The sequence below is a fragment of the Caretta caretta genome, chromosome 2, assembly GCF_965140235.1.
Source record: "Caretta caretta isolate rCarCar2 chromosome 2, rCarCar1.hap1, whole genome shotgun sequence".
Taxonomy (NCBI): Eukaryota; Metazoa; Chordata; order Testudines; family Cheloniidae; genus Caretta; species Caretta caretta.
Genome location: NC_134207.1, coordinates 136,711,333 through 136,730,639, shown reverse-complemented (window position 1 = coordinate 136,730,639; position 19,307 = coordinate 136,711,333). Strand labels below are relative to the sequence as shown.

The following is a 19,307-nucleotide window of genomic DNA, read 5'->3' as shown; positions in this document are numbered from 1 at the left end:
AAAACTGTGCTTCTTGTCATCAGGTAGATGTGCCACAAAGTTGGAACACTATTACTTGAACTCTTCAAAATCTGGAAATGCCCGAGGATTTCTGTCAGTGTTCCCTCCCAACTCTGAACTAGGGGATACAGATGTGGGGACCTGCATGAAAGACCCCCTAAGCTTATTTCTACCAGCTTAGGTTAAAACTTCCCCAAGGCACAAATCCTTTCTTTGTCCTTGGACGGTATTGCTGCCACCACCAAGTGACTTAGACAAACATCCAGGGAAAAGGGCCACTTGGAGTCTCTATTTCTGCAAAATATTCCCCCAAGCCCCTTCACACCCTTTCCTGGAGAGGCTTGAGAATAATATACTAACCATTTGCCTTTAATAAAAGTACAGACCAGACCCTTTATCTTTAGCACACTAAAATCAATCAGGTTCTTAAAAGAAGAACTTTATTATAAAAAAAACAGTAAAAGAAGCACCTCTGTAAAATCAGGATGGAAGGTAATTTTACAGGGTAATAAAAAGATTTAAAACAGAAGATTCCCCTCTAGGCTCAACTTCAAAGTTCCAAAAACAGGAATAAACCTCCCTCTTAGCATAGGGAAAATTCACAAGCTAAAACAAGAGATAATCTAACGCATTTCCTTGCTTTACTTACAATTTTTGTAATCTTAGATGCTTATTTCAGGTAGGTTTTAGGAGATGTTTTTTCCTGCCTGGTCCCTCTCTCTGTCCCGAGAGAGAGCACAACAAAGAGCACAAACAAAACCTCCCCCCACCACCCAGATTTGAAAGTATCTTCTTTTCTTATTGGTCCTTTTGGTCAGGCGCCAACCAGGTTATTTGAGCGTCTTAACCCCTTACAGGTAAAGGAGGGATTTTATGCTACCCTTACCTGTATGTTTATGATAATTTTTCAGACAGCTTAATGCCTCATAACACTCCAAATATAGCTGTTCCAATTTTAAAGTCAGATTAGTTTTAACTGGCCGAAAAATACACCAAATTTGAGTCTGGGCTCATTCCATTCCTTCTCTGCTTTGTGACTATGTTGTTGAGGAGAAAATGACTAAGTTAATTAGCAGAAATGTGAATTGTTAATGTTAGCTACTGCTACAGCAACATCCACCTCAGGATGTCAATGCATTATACCCTTTTTAAGGAGTTCTGTCTTATCACCCCCTGCAAAGTAGGCACAGATGATGATTACTTTAATGATAGGCTAGGTGATTAGAACAAGAATCCCACCAGAAGTCTACGAAAACTAAGATCAGAAGAACCTGGATAACCTGACTCATGGTCAGGTCAGTGTTCCCCTCTCCTCTGTGCTACAGATGGCAGAACATTTGGTATCAGCTAGTCAGGTGGGCATGTTTAGAACTTGACTGACCACAAAAATGGCGCAGTTAACCTTCATTCACACACTATATTTTTTGGCATGAACAACTATTGACCGTGTTAGCTGGAAACCAGGCCCTTGATCCTTCATGCATGAGTCACTATGCATGTGATTAGTCCCATGGAGACCAGGGGAACTATTAACAAATGTAAAGCCACTCACCTGTGCAGGTGCTTGCAGGATAGGGGCCCGTGTCTGCAATCACAGTGGAAAACGAATAGCATTGCTATGAGCTTCTACTGGATTCAGCCTGCCATCTGTTAGCCTGGCTGCTGAAGTTCCAACTGCTTTGTGTTGGAGCTGACAAGTGACACTTCATCTACTGCCTCACCAGGAGCAAAATGGTGGTAGTGTACATTTTCAAGAGGAAGGGGATGTAGAAGTGTTTACTTAGTCACAGGGACTATGACTTTAGCTGCACCTCCAAAGCTACTGCTGGTTTCCGTCATTCCTAGAACTTCAGCAATGGCGAATGTAACATATATATTCAATTGAAAAGAAATGGCCAGAGTGTTATTCCAGCATCTTGAAACTCCTGCTGAGAAAGGGTGAATTAAATGGCAGCCAGGACCAAAACAGGAAACCCTGATACGTAGAGTCCTGCATGGATACAAAATTTGTATCGGCATCCGATCCGCAAACACGGATATCCGCAGATTTGCAGAGCTCTACTGATAAGTGATGAATTGTGCTATTGTGTCTACAGCAAAGAGAAAGATGCAGAATGACCGATCCTGGGGCTAGTATTAAACAGGTCCCAGTTAGTACAGAACAGCTGCCAAACATCCGATAAAATGGAGAATTGTAATATAAATGAATCCCTTTCTCTGACAAGTTTAATATTGGTAAGATGTAGCAAATTTTTGTATGCATGCAATAAATGAGATCTCTGCTATATTATATTCCTTCCCTCACAGCACACTGTTCCTTCCTAATGCTACTCCTACAAAATACTCAGAAGTAAGTCACAGCTTGTTTATGCCCGGAGATGTAACAGACTTCCCACAAAGTTATACTTCAATTAACTAGTGGTGGCAGCTGACCCCAAAACATCACAGGATAAGGAACAAAGCACACATTTCAATGTCTAGCTCTAAACTGAAATGGCCAGTGGAAGGATGGTTTTGTGGCCAAGGCACTAGACTGGGACTTTAAGTGGGAAGGAAATGTGGTTTCAATTCCCACCTCTGACATCATTTTCCTGGGTGATCCTGGCCAAGTCACTGACTTTCTCAATTCCTCATATTACTTGCCCAGGGTGTGTTATGAAAATTGTTGGTGAGGCTCTCATACTATGGTGATTGGGGGGGTGGGAGGTGTAAATACAAGATACACACAGCTTGCAGACATGAGTCTGGATTGTTTGGCTCAGTTAGACACCCACATAGAGGATTCCTGTGGCTAATGTGAAGGGCTAGAAAGGAGATCCTGGTGGAGAAGCAAGTATGAGTCATGGGGTTGAAGCAGTCTGGTTTGGCATTGTAAAGGAGTGGGTGTTGCTCTTCATCAGTTCTGCCTGAGTGTTGCTGGTAGACTCAATCATAGCTGCCACTGGGCATTTCCTCCTCCACAGTCACTTGTTGTCTTCTTCCCTCTGACTCTTCTCAGCCAAGAACAAGACTCTTCTCTTATTCCCTTGGGTATTTTGCTCTTCCATAGTTGAGTCTCACACGCCATGAAGGACAAACATGTCATCCTCCCTTGTTCTTCACCTACAGACTATGACAGAGAATCTCACTGCAGTCTAGATATATTTTTTTAATTTCTTGAGCATCAATATCCTGGGCCTTTTGCTTCCTAGAAGAGGTATGTGACAATCTCACAGCTGCTGAAGACCAGCTGCCAGACTGTCACTTGGTTCCTCCTTCTCCTACTGTTCTCCCCCCTCCGGAGGTTGTGCATCTGTGGGTCACAAAGGGATAAGCAGGTTTTAAAACATGTTCAAAAGGAACTTGGCAGCATCACATAGTCATTTAGTGCTGGGAATCTGACTAATGCCATTGTCTTGGGTCCTCCTCCACTCTCAGTGGTGGTCCTCACATATTTTCAGGCATACGCATGTTAAAATATTACAAAATATTTTACATTTTGCCACCATGAACAGTTGGAAGATTGAGTGAAGCCCCTTCACTCAGGACTTTAAGGTCTGACATACAGACAGACTTTTTTTTCCCCTCTTCATAAAATGGAAACATTGGGTGTAAGAGGTTCAGACCACAGCAGTGCTCTGTAGTTCAACAAACCTAGGGTAACTCAACCAGCATGTTCAGGAATGACTACCCACAGCCATCTCTGACCAAAAGCCCCACCCATACCTAAGAAGCAATCAATCTATAGCCTTCAGCTTGGAAATCTGGCTCATATACTGTGAGTCAGCAGGAACCCATATGGCTTAAAACCAAAATGAGATGGATCAGAAAAATGAACTCTTCCCGCCTGGTAAAACTGCCCTCTGTTCAACCTGGTACACAAACTGGACAAGGTGGGCAACTGAAAGACCATATCAAGGCTGGGGAAAGATCCAAACCAAGAAATCTTATGGCAGATCTTGCAAATGAATACGGATTTACAACACTGACTGCTTATAATCTTCAGTACAAAATCCTGAGCCACCCGCATACATTGAGGTGGCCTGTGGATGTCAGGGAGACCAATGAATTAATTTAATTGATGGTTTAACTTGTTAAATTAGTGACAGGTTGATCTTGGCAAAGGGCTACTGCAGACAATGAGCACATTGCCTACATACGGTCATAACAACAACAAAGGGTAAAATTAGCCTTTTAATTAACATGTGGGGCTATGGTCTTAACACGAGGTGCTTTAACACTGGGTGCCTGTTTCTGTGTGTTTAAAGAGTTATAGGGCTGCTAAGAATGATTAAAAGGTGGCACCAAGCCAGGAGATAACATCAGTGGACATCTGTTCTTCCATAAGGCTCTTATGCAAGTACAGTAAGTACAAGGGCAGGGCCTGTGTGATGACTTGCAGGGTGTGTGGTGGTTGAGAAACTGACAGCCTGACAATGAACAATGGGTCCCATGTGCAGGCCACCCTCTGTAGCTCCACATCCAGCGATAGATATTGCCACCAAATACCTGCCTAGTTCCCAGAGAGCAGCAGTCTCCCACATGGGTGCCCAAGTCCATTCACACTCCCTGCATTCCTTCCCCATCCCTCCCCTCAGACAGCACAGAGATATAAGGAATACCAAACACTATACCTGTTACAGGGACTTTACTTTCTTCCTCCTGGTCAGTCTCCTCCTCATCATTTTCCTTGTTACAAGGGCTACATCAGTCTCCATTCTGTGAAGTGGGTTGGAGGTTGTCTGGGGGCACCAGGCCTGGTACAGCTCTTAAAGGTACATGAGGTCCAATTTCTGCTAGGCTCTTGGTTGTGGTCTAATGTTCTCTGATACTAACCCTTCACGGCCTTGAATATTCCATCATACTGGTTGATACTCAGTTCAGTATCACATTTGGTGGGTCTTGCAGAAATCTGCAAATACTGTTAACTTCTTCCTAGCCAACTCCAGGTTTATTTGTATATTCTCCTGATCAATAGTGCAGTTAGGGTCCTGGTCTTGCTTGCCAGTGGCTCCTGGGTTTTGCAAGACATGATGTCTGTAGTAGCTGGTGCAAGAGCTTAGCTATCCACCAAAAATGGACAATGAAGCTTTGACTACAGCCAACAGAAGGTAATGCTGGTTATTTTTAAATCAGCCTGTCTGATCCTTTTTACTACACAGTTTATCATTATGAAATGGCTGGCATGGGGGAACAGATACTAAGGTGCTCCTACTGTGATGTGGGTGGCAAAGTAAATATCTATCAAAGGTCTTAAGAAGTCCTAATTGAAGAAAGAAAGAAAAAAAAAAAAAAGCATTTCTTATAACACATTGGAATGGCCTGCTACAGAAAAGAACCGTGAAACCCATTTACACAGACAAATCCCATCTGCACAGCAGTATGACAGTGCTATGACGTGGGTCCAGCCTGACAACTGTGCTACTGCAAAACACAGTTGAAATAGGCCAGCAGTAAGTTGAGCAATCACACACTGGTAGTAGTGGTGTGCATTTGTGCACGAGCAAGAACTACAGATGGAATCTACCATTCTAAAACAGTAAAATTTTGTAGTCTAAGCAGAACTCCAGCCACAAGACAATCTCATAGTTCCTCCTAGGTTTTCATTTCTAGGTGTGAGGAGAGCTGCAGGTTAAGCAGCTCTGGGGGATGGGATGGGGAAGCAATTTCAACCAGTAAGTAAATAGTGAGAAAGGCTTACCTATCAAGGTATGAAATACAGCAGCCACCGCACCAGCCACAACCATGCACAAAACTGCTTTGGTTCTGTCTCGTTTGCTGTTCACAAACACCAGACCCACATTCTTGAAGTCACTCATTGGACCTGTGAAGAACTTCATGAGGGAATAGGCCAGCCCGTAGCTGGCCAGCATTTCCACAGCATCTTCCTTAACAGCTGCTATGCCCCTGTTCAAGGCCTGTTGAAATACATAAAAGAAAGAATACTTCAAAATGCAGACAGTGTCTGGGAAAAAAAAATATGATGCAGTTTGTTTCCATAGAAACCAACAGTTTACCAAAAGTTAAGTCATAACCTCTTTTGATCTGTATTGACTTGACATTCTTTGGATCCTGCATGCAGAAATATAAAGTGACTGAAACATCAAAATAAATACTGGCAAAGTGCATAAGAAAACTTTTCCCACTCTCTATGGCTTCAATTTACTGTGCTGCATAGCTCTATTGTACATATGCACGGTGAGACAGATACCAAGTGTTCCAATTTACAATGGCCAGTAAGAAACTACAGAGGATTTAAATACATAAAGTGTTTCATGAAATAAAACATTAGTAATTTGTTTCTAAAGTTATCAAATGGAACCCCCTTATACTGAAGTGCAGTACTTTAAACAACTTTACTATATGAAATTGACCGCTGTGCAGAAGGCCGAAAAGTCCCATGTGAGGACTTAGGTGTGACTTTAGAAACATGTAGTCCAGGTTTGCCTTTTGCATGGGAGAGTGAAATTTTTACCCATATCCAAAGATACAAAACTGGAACTGCAGCTGGTCCATTATAATGCATTGAAATTACTTGGGGCTTAAAGTCCATTTCACTGTAAAAGGAGTTGTGCTATAGTCATGTTGACCATGAGTAGGTACCTGATTCTACACAATGGTGTTGTTTTTCATTAAACATAGCCAAATGTACATGTGGCCAAATATGTTGGTCTTCCTCCCATGTAATTTCATGTTTCAAAATAAGATTGAGACCCTGCACCCCTTGATTAAGCAAAATTCTCACAGCTTATTAAAAATAAAAATGAAACACAAAATATCTATATTTCAAGTTGTTCTTATGTTGAATAGTCTAGCAAATACCTTGCAGATACTGAGGGGGGGGAAAAAAGTGTCCTCCTGCTCAAATCTCCAAATAATTTAACAGATTATCTTCATATCTAAATTGAACCAAGAGAAAAATGCCATAACATTTTCCTCAGAACTCAGGAAAAGCTCACAGCAAGCACATTTCAAATGTGTTGACTAAATAGGACACAGTTTTGGTCTTCACTGCCATACCATCAATCACCTGAGGTATTCAGTAAATTGTGAAAATATGATTAGTCTCAAAAAGCACAAAGGATGGAATGATGACTTGATTTCATAAGAATTTAGTTCTTATGGGTCACAGATGAGACATACTGAGAGGTCCACAAAGAACTGACCAATCAGGAACATCTTTTAAGTCTCCCCTGGCTCCAAAACTGTAGTGTCTACCACTTATGTACCACCCCTGGCACTGAGCTTTGTTTGAAGGTAAAATATCTAAATTTGAATATCGTAATGTAACTAAGTTCAAGTCTTAGCATTTCAACATCAGAGTTCTGTGTGAAGCACCTACAAGCAGGCAACTCCCATTGGCTTCAACAGAAGTTGTTTCTGTACGTTGGAGGGCAGCATTTAGCCTCTAATATTTTTTTCCTTTTCCATCTCTGTAAGATGCTTCACTGCCACTTGCTGATGTTAAGACTAAATCGGTGTCTCCAGCATGACATAAAACTGCCGCAAGTTCTCCATACCTGATGCCCATCAAAACGGTCTCTTGCACTACACTATGCACTAAACAGGAAAAATGAAGTTCCATATTTTTCAGCCTTCTTGCTCTACTTTGTCCTTCTTCTCCCAGACAATGACCTTATCCCATCATGCGTAAGATGCATAAGATCTTCCCTCCTACTGTTACACAACTTCTTCTTGGGCCTGCATAATGCAAGTGCTGCACTTGACATGGGTGCAAATTATATCTAATCTTGCAGAGTAAATAAAACCCCAAAAGATGGCATCCTGGGCATGGAGGAGTACATAACATTGTGCACATAATTTGCTTACTACTTAGGAATGCTGTAGAAAAAACTGGTGGCAGCCATCCACCATGACAAGGGTCAAGCCCTTAGCCTGTATGATTCCCTCTAATAGCTGCATAAAAAAAGGAAGGATGTTAAAACTGTTTCAGAGCTTTAAGCTTGTACCTTGGCCACTTATACATGGGACAGTGGTATTAGGGGCTATGCCTTTAAGGGCTGAGCTTCCCAGACAGAGTCTGGGCATGGTGCTGTGCAGTTGGAACCAATCTCAGAATTGAGCAGATCTCTTGCAAGCACCGTAATCACTGAACTCCATCAGGGCAACAGCAGACATTGGTGCTGGTAGGGTCTCCTTAATGGACTGAGGATACCTATGGGATGTGATTAATGCAGTTCAGGACTTATTGGTCATATGGATAGCCTACTGACAACACACCTATAGTGCAATTTTTCTGACTTGGGGCATGACCTGAAATAATCCTACCTGCTAGGGACAAGCCTTCCCTGGTGAGCATGGAGAGTAAATAACTTCTGCAAAATGTGAAGCTTTCACTTATAAAGTCTTTCCTCTCATGCTCATGACAAGAAGGCACAGCTGTGGTGAGTATACTCTTCTTCCACATACTCCTTCAGAGCTGGTGGGAGGCTTAAATGATGTTTGTGAAGAATATTGTTCTGGTTATCAAAGGTAGTAATTTCTTTCGCTTCAACAAGAATCAGATCCTTCCATGCCTCTGCCAGCACTGCTAGTAACAGGGTAAATTTCCAACTTTTAGATAGAAATCAACAGAGGGTGCCTACTGCATTCTTTGAAGGGCATTATTTGACTTTTATTCTTCTCTTCCCTCCCATTGTCTTTTGTTTGCAATAAACTATGTCTGGTGGTTCTAATTTTCAGAGTAATAGCTAAAGCATTCAGGGCACTCTGCAACCTAAATTAATCCTGTCACTTGAAAACAAAGCTGCATATATTTTTAGGCATAATTCACGGTAGCAGGCACTTCCATCCTGTTAGGACTACTACTTGTTGTCAAGGCCTATGCAGGAGGGTAATGAATCTATCACCGACAGGGTAGCAGTTTATCTGAGAGTCTGTGCATTCAGTTGAGACCCATGCCTGTCAGTGGTTACCTAGATGGAAAAAGCCATCCAATCTGAGCCAAATGGGTCCATAAAATGCCAACGAGAATATGATCTCCGAGAAAACTATGGCCTAAGAAACTAGCAGACCCAGAAAAATCCTCATTACACATAGGGTACAAAAATTCACCCTGGATGAAGCTCTGAAGTCAACTGAATTTGGGGTGAATTTGGCCCATAATCACTTTGTGTGTCCATTTACCACATAACTAGGAATGGACAAGATGAGTGACTCTAGAGTGGGACTCTGCTCCCCCATCATATAAGACTGAGCTCAGACATTTTCTGTGGAAACAAACTACAACTAAGGAAACACACCTGAATTGCTATGGGATTCCCCCCACTACACACGCTGTGCACCAGGTAGCGTAAAGGAGCCCTACTTTATTAGAGGAATGTTGCCATTAAGTTGTCCTACTGAGGAACAGCTTGCTGACACGATGAAATCCCTCTAAGGTTAGACATGAGACAGTCATGTCCATAAACAAGGCACTGGAAAAAGTTTTTGCTGTGGAAGACCGCTTTAGAAAACTTACAATAAATGTAACGGTCTACTAGCTGCTTAGTTTTAGTAACTTCCTCCAGACAAACCACTCATTTTGACTGATGTGCCTCAGCAATTTCTTTTTCCATTTTCACATTACAGAGATGGATGGACAAACTATTCAATGACCCCTTTCAAACCCTGTGGATTGCATGTCATATTTGATACCCTTAAATCAATGTGAAAACCCAGAAACTTGGAGAGCTTATTCTGTGCATCATTTGAAAGATAAAAATGTTTGCTGGGTTCCATGACGTGCCAAACACTGGAAGCACTTGGTAATCTTCCAATTTAATTTCCTGCAATTACATTACCTTTTCAAAAAGTCATAAACCAAGGAACACTCTCCACTTCTTGTTGTATCACTGACTGCAGTTTGTGTACATGCTTTGTGCGCACAAAACCATTGACAAAACTGAACAAACAGCATCTGTGTTCCATATTTGTTCCAACCAAGTTACAATCTGTGTCCAAAAAGATCAGCATTATTTGTCAGATGAAACATAAGTTTTTCAAAGATATTTAGGCTTTGCTCTGCTCAGCACTGTAATGCTTAACTGACTTGGAAGCCTACATCTCATTTTCAAAACTGACTTAGGCACTTCTCATTTTTGAAAAATGAGAATTTGGCTCCAAAGTCAGTTAGGAGTTGCACCCTGAATGGAGCAATGCCTAAATGCTTCTAAAATCTGGGCCAAAGGCCCTTATTGTAGGGTTGACAAATCATGCATCATTCAGTTACTTTTCCATTAGCTTATGACTGGTCAATTAGTATATTTTTTAAATCTCTTCTTGCCAGATTTGGATGGAACACCTCCAAGGAAAACAGAGATGCTTCAGGGAGTGGTGCTGGTAATTCAGGTTTCAGAGTAACAGCCGTGTTAGTCTGTATTCGCAAAAAGAAAAGGAGTACTTGTGGCACCTTAGAGCCTAACCAATTTATTTGAGCATAAGCTTTCATGAGCTACAGCTCACTAAATCGGATGCACACTGTGGAAAGTGTAGAAGATCTTTTTATATGCACACAAAGCATGAAAAAATACCTCCTCCCACCCCACTCTCCTGCTGGTAATAGCTTATCTAAAGTGACCACTCTCCTTACAATGTGTATGATAATCAAGGTGGGCCATTTCCAGCACAAATCCAGGGTTTAACAAGAACGTCTGGGGGGGGGGGGGGGCGGTAGGAAAAAACAAGGGGAAATAGGTTACCTTGCATAATGACTTAGCCACTCCCAGTCTCTACTCAAGCCTAAGTTAATTGTATCCAATTTGCAAATGAATTCCAATTCAACAGTTTCTCGCTGGAGTCTGGATTTGAAGTTTTTTTGTTGTAATATAGCAACTTCATGTCTGTAATCGCGTGACCAGAGAGATTGAAGTGTTCTCCGACTGGTTTATGAATGTTATAATTCTTGACATCTGATTTGTGTCCACTTATTCTTTTACGTAGAGACTGTCCAGTTTGACCAATGTACATGGCAGAGGGGCATTGCTGGCACATGATGGCATATATCACATTGGTGGATGTGCTGGTAATTCAGCAGATGACATTCTTCTCTCCTGCATCATTACTGAACCTTTGCCCCTGTACAATATTGGGAGCTACTGTGATGTTGGGGTTGCTGACTTCTGGAAAAATGATAAAACCAAGTTCCTCTCACGCTTATAATTTAAGATCCCATGGCACTCCTTTTAGCTGCAGAGTTGTTGACCCTGAGTTACAAGCTAAATTTCAACTTGACTAATTAAACTCTACACTTGAATTTTTTCCCTGAAGCATCAATTGGATATGTTCTTCCTAAAAGGGTGCCTAATGTTAGTTGGAACTGTTCAAATAGCTGCTGTATTTTGTTGGGTGAAGTGATTCTTGTACCTCACAGGGATATTCTGAAGCTTACATACTTAACATTTGTCAAGCACTTTCAGTTGCTCAGAGGGAAGGAGCTATAGAAGGGCACACCATTATTTATTATAACTCTTACCAAAAATGAATCTGTACCTGATACATGGCACATAGCATATGATAGCAGAAGAATGTCATAATTTCACATTACCTGTCTGACACATCTTTGTCAAATGTCTATTAATTGTGAAAATGACAGTACCATGTCCCTCAAGTGGGCAATAGACAGACGGGGCAGAATTAACCCTTGTAACACTCATTTAAATGGAGGTATACGAGCTATGAACTTGGCCTATTATATTTTTCATATTTACGTGATTTTTGACAGACAATAGCCTAATCATACCAACTGCTGATGAACTGAATGCATCAGTAAACAGTCTGCAGGGAACAGTCAACCCTTGTTGAATGGGTTGTGTATTAAATTTCTACTTATAAAATAAATGTAATTCTCAGGCCTGTAAAATATATTGCACACTGATAACTCACTTTACTCCTTGCTTACAGAACAGTTGCTTATATTGATGAGATTGTAACTTTGCATTAATCGCATTATAAACAGAGTGAACTAACTTTGGTCCCCAAAGTAAGTTAAATCCCAGGCAGCATTGATGGATGTTGGTCTGTCTATACAATCTTGAGTTTTGTTGACATGGTTGAGATTAAGGCTATCGACCAATTCATGTCCAACACTGATCCAGCCTTAAAAATCCATGTTATGTAAAAAAATATATGTGAAATCAGTGAAGTTACACAGGACAGATACTGGTGTGAAAGAACTGAGATATTGATTTAAAACAATTCATTCACTTTTGTCAGTCAGATATGTTAAACATTAAACCACAATAGTGGTTTAGTTATAGAAACATGAACGGCAAAATTATAAGGAAAACTTCCTCTATTTTTTGGTTCCTACTAGGACACCTGATAACATAAACGTAGAGAAAACATGTGGGCAACTATTAGTGTCATTCTGCATTCACAGTTTGCTTATTAAAGCTGCATTTTCCCCTCTCCCTTCTACTTCTCCTTGGATTTGCATATCACTCACTGTGCACTACCTGGATTTCATGTTGTGCAGACAGAGGGCCACATGGAGGAATACTGTCCCAATATTTTATCACCTTTCTAAAAGATTAGATGTACTGTGGGGGTGACATTAGCATTTTGGTTTCTTTTACAAATAGCTAATTAGGGCCAGACCCTCAGCTGGCAAAATCAGTGTTGGTCCTTTGACATCAGTAGAGCTATACTGCCTTGAACCAGCTAAGGGTCTGGTTCATACAATCTAGAGCAGGGATTGGCAACGTTTGGCACGCAGCCCACCAGGGTAAGCCCCCTGGCAGGCCGGGTCAGTTAGTTTACTTGCCGCATCCGGAAGTTCGGCTGATCGCGACTCCCCTGGCCGTGGTTTGCCGCTCCAGGCCAATGGGGGCTGCGTGGGTCGAGGGACGTGCTGTCTGCCGCTTCCCACAGCCCCCATTGGCCTGGAGCAATGAACCGTGGCCAGTGCGAGCCATGATCGGCTGAACCTGCGGATGCGGCAGGTTAACAAACCGGCCCAGCCCACCAGGGGGCTTAATGGCGGGCCGCGTGCCAAACATTGCTGATCCCTGATCTAGAGGATATTACTTTCCAGACAATGCACACAGTGTAGGTATAAGACATATTTGGTTGAAATAAGTGAGTGACCCTCTTTTGGCAAGTGTTTTAAAACATGCAAGTTATAACTGTTCCTCCTATGCCATTTCATTCTTAGCAATTGGGAGGTAATGAATGATAGCCGTGTTAGTCTGTATCAGCAAAAATAACAAGGAGTCCTTGTGGCACCTTAGAGACTAACAAATTTATTTGGGCATAAGCTTTTGTGGTTAGAGCCTACTTCATCAGATGCATAATTGATTTATCTCGTTAGACTGACCTCATACTTGGTAAAGCAACCCCCGTCCTTTCATGTATTTCCCTGCTCCTGTATTTTTACTCCATGCATCTGATGAAGTGGGTTCTAACCCACGAAAGCTTATACCCAAATAAATCTGTTAGTCCCTAAGATGCCACAAGGACTCCTCGTTATTTTTTTTAAAATGATATTCAGTCACTCTCCCTCTCCACAAGTGGTAACACATGCTTTGTTTCCAGTTTTTTTTCCTTAAACATTTTTATTATGAGTAGTAAGAAAATCCCCTCCTCACTGACTCTCCTCTTCACACTATGCTCATTATACAAAATATGTCACAAATATAGTGCAAGGCTGTAGTCCAACCCGTTTGTGAGTGAGAGAGAAAGAGATATTTTGTTTTGGGTCTATATTAACCCTAATTTACACACACATAGCATCTTTCAGCCAGAGCACGACTGAAATACTGTTACGTCCATTGTGGAGCGAATCAGCAAGCCCTTGCACAGTATGACATTAGCTGAGGAGGTGAAACTTTGGCCAAGGACATGCAAACACAACCCCCCATCTTCTCTTATGAAGAGTGCCATGCTGTCTTTAATATACACACACAATCAGCGAGGTCTTGGTTTTTATAGTGTCATTCAGAAGTCTCCAGTGCCAAAGAGCAACTAGTAGGGCTCAGTCTCCTTACAAATTTAAAAAAACCCTGGTCATTTTAACTGGCTTCCTCAGCTTGACAAGAAACTTGGGTGTAACCTTCATCAAATCTCCAGTGCATGTGTAGTGGCACCTGCAGCAAAATGTACTAACACAAGAGTCTTTCATGCAAAAAGACAGTGCCCTAGAAACCAATAAGGAGCTTTGGGGAGAAGTGTCTCGGGGAGCAGAGAGAACCCAGCAGCTACCAGAACTAGGCAATACATCTTATACTGGAGTTCACCTACAATCATATGATCAGGATGAACATGTTCTGCACTCAGTCTTAAGGATATTTAGAAAAATTGCCGAACACCTGAGCATTAAAGCGTAACATTTCAGTAACTTGGGTCTAACGTAAGTGTATTCCTTCAGATGTATTTACTGTGTGGTTAACCTCAAATACTCATGATTGTGTCAGAGTTGAATCTATGGCTGTTCAACAAATTCCAATCTTCTCTATATCATATTCTGCCCTCCAAGATGAAGATGATCAGGGAGTTATGAGAACAGTGAAAACAGTTACCAGTTTTATTTACTTTTGTTTATGTCTTATATTTGATAGGTTTATTCAAGTCTTTGAAAACTGGAATTGTGTCTGGGTTTTTTTGGATCAGTCTTGCCAGTTTAGCCACCTGAAGGAAACCTCAAAAGCTAAGTCTGAAACTGAGTGGGTCGGCTAAGCATGTGTATGTCTCAAGGACAATAGCCCTCCCTCACCCCCATCTCCAGCCTCAATCATGAGAGGGAAACAGAAGTCTTTGTTGAAGAACTGGGGAAACAAAGAGTGGACGGTCTCTCCCTACCCTCCACTCCCTTCTCCCTCTCCAATAATTGTTCTGAGTTTTCACTCTAAGTCTTGTCACCATGTACATTCTGTACCAGATTCACTAGTACATTCTAGCTGCTTTGCTTTGTGCTGCTGCCATGACACACTCTGCATTGCCAGAACACCACACAGCAGGTAGTTTTTCAGGAAATCTGGCCCTCTGATTTTTATTAAAATAAGACCAGATTTACTGCCGTATCACTGATCTGCTTTATTCTTAATCTCTGATACTAGTACAGCTACATCTCCACTAGTATTGTATCCTAACCATGAACATGTTAGATAAATACCTATATAGCTAGATCATATGGTAAGAAGAGAGATCATCAGCTAAGCAAAGCAGGAATCCCTCCTATTCTGTCATCACCTGTTCTGTTGCTGAAAAGGGGACTGAAAATTACTTGCATTTCAAAAGCATTTGTTTGTAACAAGAACATCAGTCTTAATTTAAAACCAACTCTGCAGCATCTAGTAAAATATGTTAACCACAGGGGATGTTTGTGTTATGCACCAGTGGAAATTTCCTGGTGTTCTTTCCTTAGGTAGCCTGATTGTTTACTTATAAGAATCATAATGAAACATTAATTGTTAGTTATATTTATATTATATTATAGTAGCAGTCAGATCCCAATCAGGATCATGGCTCATTATGCCAGGTGCAATATGCACACACATGACAATCTCTGCCCCAAAGATCAGATCTTTGAAAAAACACACTGAATTATATGTTGGCCTTCAGATTTCTTATAGAAGACTACAGAACATACCCTTTACTCTCAGCGATATATAAAATATACACAGCAACAACACACAAAAAGCATAGGGGATTGATTTAAAAAGCAGTAACACTCACTCTGATTACATAAACACAACTGTCTACATTTTGACAATGTTTCAGTCATGTGATTCTTCTTGTGGCATTACATTATATTTTTTTTTTCTTGGAAGTATGAGAGTTGCTAATGGTCCGTACCAAATGAACAGAATTTGGATCAGGTCCTTTGTGTATAAGTGTTAGACTTCAGTACAAGGCTGTCCAAGCCAAAAGAAAACCTTTCTGTTGACGTTAGCAGGAGGAGGACCAGGCTCAACATAAGCAAGAGCAACACAAGCTTCCTCTTGTTGCCTAAACCCGGGCCAACTATGGCCACCTTTAGGGAGAGAGGCTATTTAATTCTCTACCTTTCTAACTGTGGTAGGGTTCCCTGTGAACTACTGTACTAAGATCAAGTAATAGCCATCAGAGGGCATCAGCTCTTGGTCACTATTGAGCCGGATGTGAATGAAAAGGACACTTTTTTAGAATGGCAGGTAGGAACATGATCTAAAAGAGCTGAAGCAAAGCAGATGGCAGACAAAGCTACTGCTCTACCCTCATAACTGAAGTAATGGAGGTAGTACTTATAGATATATAGATATAGATATATATTAAAAAATAAGAAGTACTTAGTCTTACAGACAAGAATATAGGTTATAAAGCAGTGGTAGGCAACCCATGCCGCTTCCCGCAGCTCCCATTGGCCAGGAACGGTGAACTGCGGACACTGAGAGCTGAGGGCGGCCGTGCAAATGTAAACAAACTGTCTAGTGGCCCACCAGTGGATTACCCTGATGGGCCGCGTGCAGCCCGCAGGCTTCCCACTACTGTTATGAACTATATGAAAATATCAAGAAGTGCCAAAGAGTGTAATTTGGATACCTGTATCTTTATATAAAATGATATTTTTCCCCACAAACTTCATCAGTCAAGAGAGAAATAAATAAAAATATAGTGGAAATCATGTACCCTTCAGACTATCATAGGCTGACAGAAAGAAGAGTTACTAATATCTCTGAAGTGACAGCTGAAGTACTTCTCCCTCTTGCTTCTTTCTAGCACAAAAATTTGAGCCCCAGGTCAGATTTTGTGAAGCCATTAGTAAAAACTTGGGTATGCTAACTTATCTGACCAGTCTATACGGGCTGCTTACATAAAGTTTAGCAAAGGACATCGTGGAATCCCTGTTGTTGGAGGTTGTTAAAAACAGGTTAGGGATGGTCTGCTATACTTTATCTTGCTGCAGCACAGGGGGATGGACTAGATGACCTCTTGAAGTCCCTTCCAGCCCTACTATGCTATGATTCTATAAACAAAATACGACTCTGAGGAAAAGGTTAGTATGCCCCGTGGGACTGCCCAAAAGAATAGAATACCATCAATAATTTATAATTTCTCCTCTTCACCATAACTAGTGCAAATAAAAAGCAAGAATGAACCCTCTTGCATGATTCCTCTCATCCCCTTACTTGGAATGCCTGCTAGTCTGTAACCAGGAGCAGGGCTTCTCTTTAGCTGTCAGTGTAGTCCATTCATTTCCACCCTCCAAATCTTATGACAGATTTGTGCTGTAGGAGGTTTAAAGAAAGAGGCTAAATCCAACATAGCAGATGATTCCAGAGAGTTTACAGATTCCACCAGACCCTGGGGAACCTGGGAGAATTGCACAAAAACCTGTCTTCAAAAGCAAATGTGCAGATCCTGATGACAGTAGCAGCCAGGAGACTTATGGATAATTAGGCCAGCAGTGCTGGCATTGAATTCAATGAAGATGGAGCATCCTTGCCACTGCAACAAAGAATGAAAGGTCAAGAGAGGCTGTCACATTCTACCCTCAGATATTCAGCATGCATCACACAAACCTAAATCTGCATTCCTGATCAGGAGCAAGGGAGAGATGTAGAGCTGTACAGCTGAGTTGGGAATCTGGCTCCCAAAGCAATCAGCGGCATGCATCCTGGGGGACTGAAAGAACCCAAGGTATAGACCCACTAAGGTCAAACCGTACTTCATTTGAAGTATGTAAGGCTAGACTGGAGGAAGTGTTAGGATATTTACTGTAGGGGACAACAGCGTGGTGGCTGGATGGTGAGCCAGACGATTTAGTTCCTTTCCCACTCTGAAGTTGTGCATGTCACGATTCACATGATGACAGAGCTATCGCACACCCATTAACACAGAAATAAGGACAAGGCTGTGCAGTGAGAGGAGCCCTTAGGGAGGTATCACTGGAATGGTAGTGCTCCCACTCACTTTCTGCTGCTGGAGCTGTAGTGGGGGTCTAGAATCTGGCTTCAGGTCTCTAAAATGGCAGATCAGTTCTTAACCCAGGGTTCCCAACTGTGGTATATGAGCTTGATGTTTGATCCATTCGCTTCATCGTAAGTGTTTAAGAAGACGGTACATGAACTAATGAAGTGTAGAAATCACTGGGACTTAACCATTTATATTCTGAAAGTCCGTGTAGCAAATGTGTTGAATCTGTGCTGTCTGACCACTGCCCAAACTCCCTTCCTCAGCCAGGAATAGAATTTCTGATTGCCCACATAGCTCTGCCATCTAGCAAATAACTATATAAGCTACTGGCAAAACATGTGTCATATGGCTATTTAATGATTACTCCATGGAGGATAGCAGCCTACTACTGCTACCAGTTACTCCCTTAGCTCAAATGGTAGAAAACCGTGCTGATAATTTGACCTGTTTTTAAAGGTCCCGGGGGTCCCAACCCCTCGGACTTATGTGATGGGATATGGCTTCAGATGATGGAATTTGTGGGGGGAAGGCAGTTTGCTTTAAAAGTATTAAAGTTTTACATTCCTAAAGCTACCTTAAAAGAATGTTAACGTTCAAAATAAATCACTCAAGAGTTGGGAAATGCCAGAATTAGTTTTTCGATTCAAACAAACTCACAGGTTGAAGTTCATGCTAAAGCTGTAATTTGTAAATTGCAGTGTATTCATGATAAATGGCGTTTCATTAGTCACTTGACTGAGCAGTTTTTGTGGGTATGTGATAGACAAAATATGTAGAGAGAATGAGTCTATATCTATGTAATGTACATGTTCATGATGAAGGCCGAAGAACATTTAAAAAATGCTTTTAAATATTAATTTATTCTACTATTATTCAATAGCAAGAAATTGTCACTGTATAAATAAGCTATAATGAGCGCCCTGAGTGAATATACAAAATTCCTGACTTATCATAAAGCTGCATCGTGCCAAGAAAGAAAAGATCAAAGCAATCTGGTCTTCTGTTCTTCTCAGTACTACTCTCTGCCAAAAGGGGAACAAATGGGAACAGGCTACAACACTAAAACCTATAACTGTATGCCAAAAGAACAGTGAACTGAACAAGAATAACTCCATGCATTAAGACTTCTATGTTCATTCTCTCTGGACTCTATAGTATCTGTAGCATGCCTGTATGTCCCTGAACATGCAGGATAACAGCTGTGCAATTCCTTTTAAGCTTGTGCAGTAGTATTACTCAGTTTTATGCTATCATTAACCTGCTCTTAAAGGATTTCTTTCTCTGGCTCAGCTGTGACTCACTGCAAATGTTCCACTGTTTTGCCCAATTTGAGTTGAGTAAATGTTTTTGAGGTCTTTGATTTTTATCTGCTGTTCTGTGGGGTGTTGGCTAAGATCAGTCATGTAAGCAGCTGTTCCCTCCAGCATGCCACTGGA

The 19,307-nt window shown here is 41.4% G+C and overlaps 1 protein-coding gene across 1 annotated transcript in view; it reads right to left on the bottom strand.

Annotated features, from left to right (window-relative positions):
* Positions 1-19,307, bottom strand: part of ANKH (ANKH inorganic pyrophosphate transport regulator) — a 147,503-nt gene that overhangs the window by 63,051 nt on the left and 65,145 nt on the right. Inside the window, exon 3 of the mRNA XM_048839630.2 lies at positions 5,681-5,897. Coding sequence (XP_048695587.1) covers positions 5,681-5,897 — 217 coding nt within the window. The remainder of the gene's footprint in view (positions 1-5,680; positions 5,898-19,307) is intronic.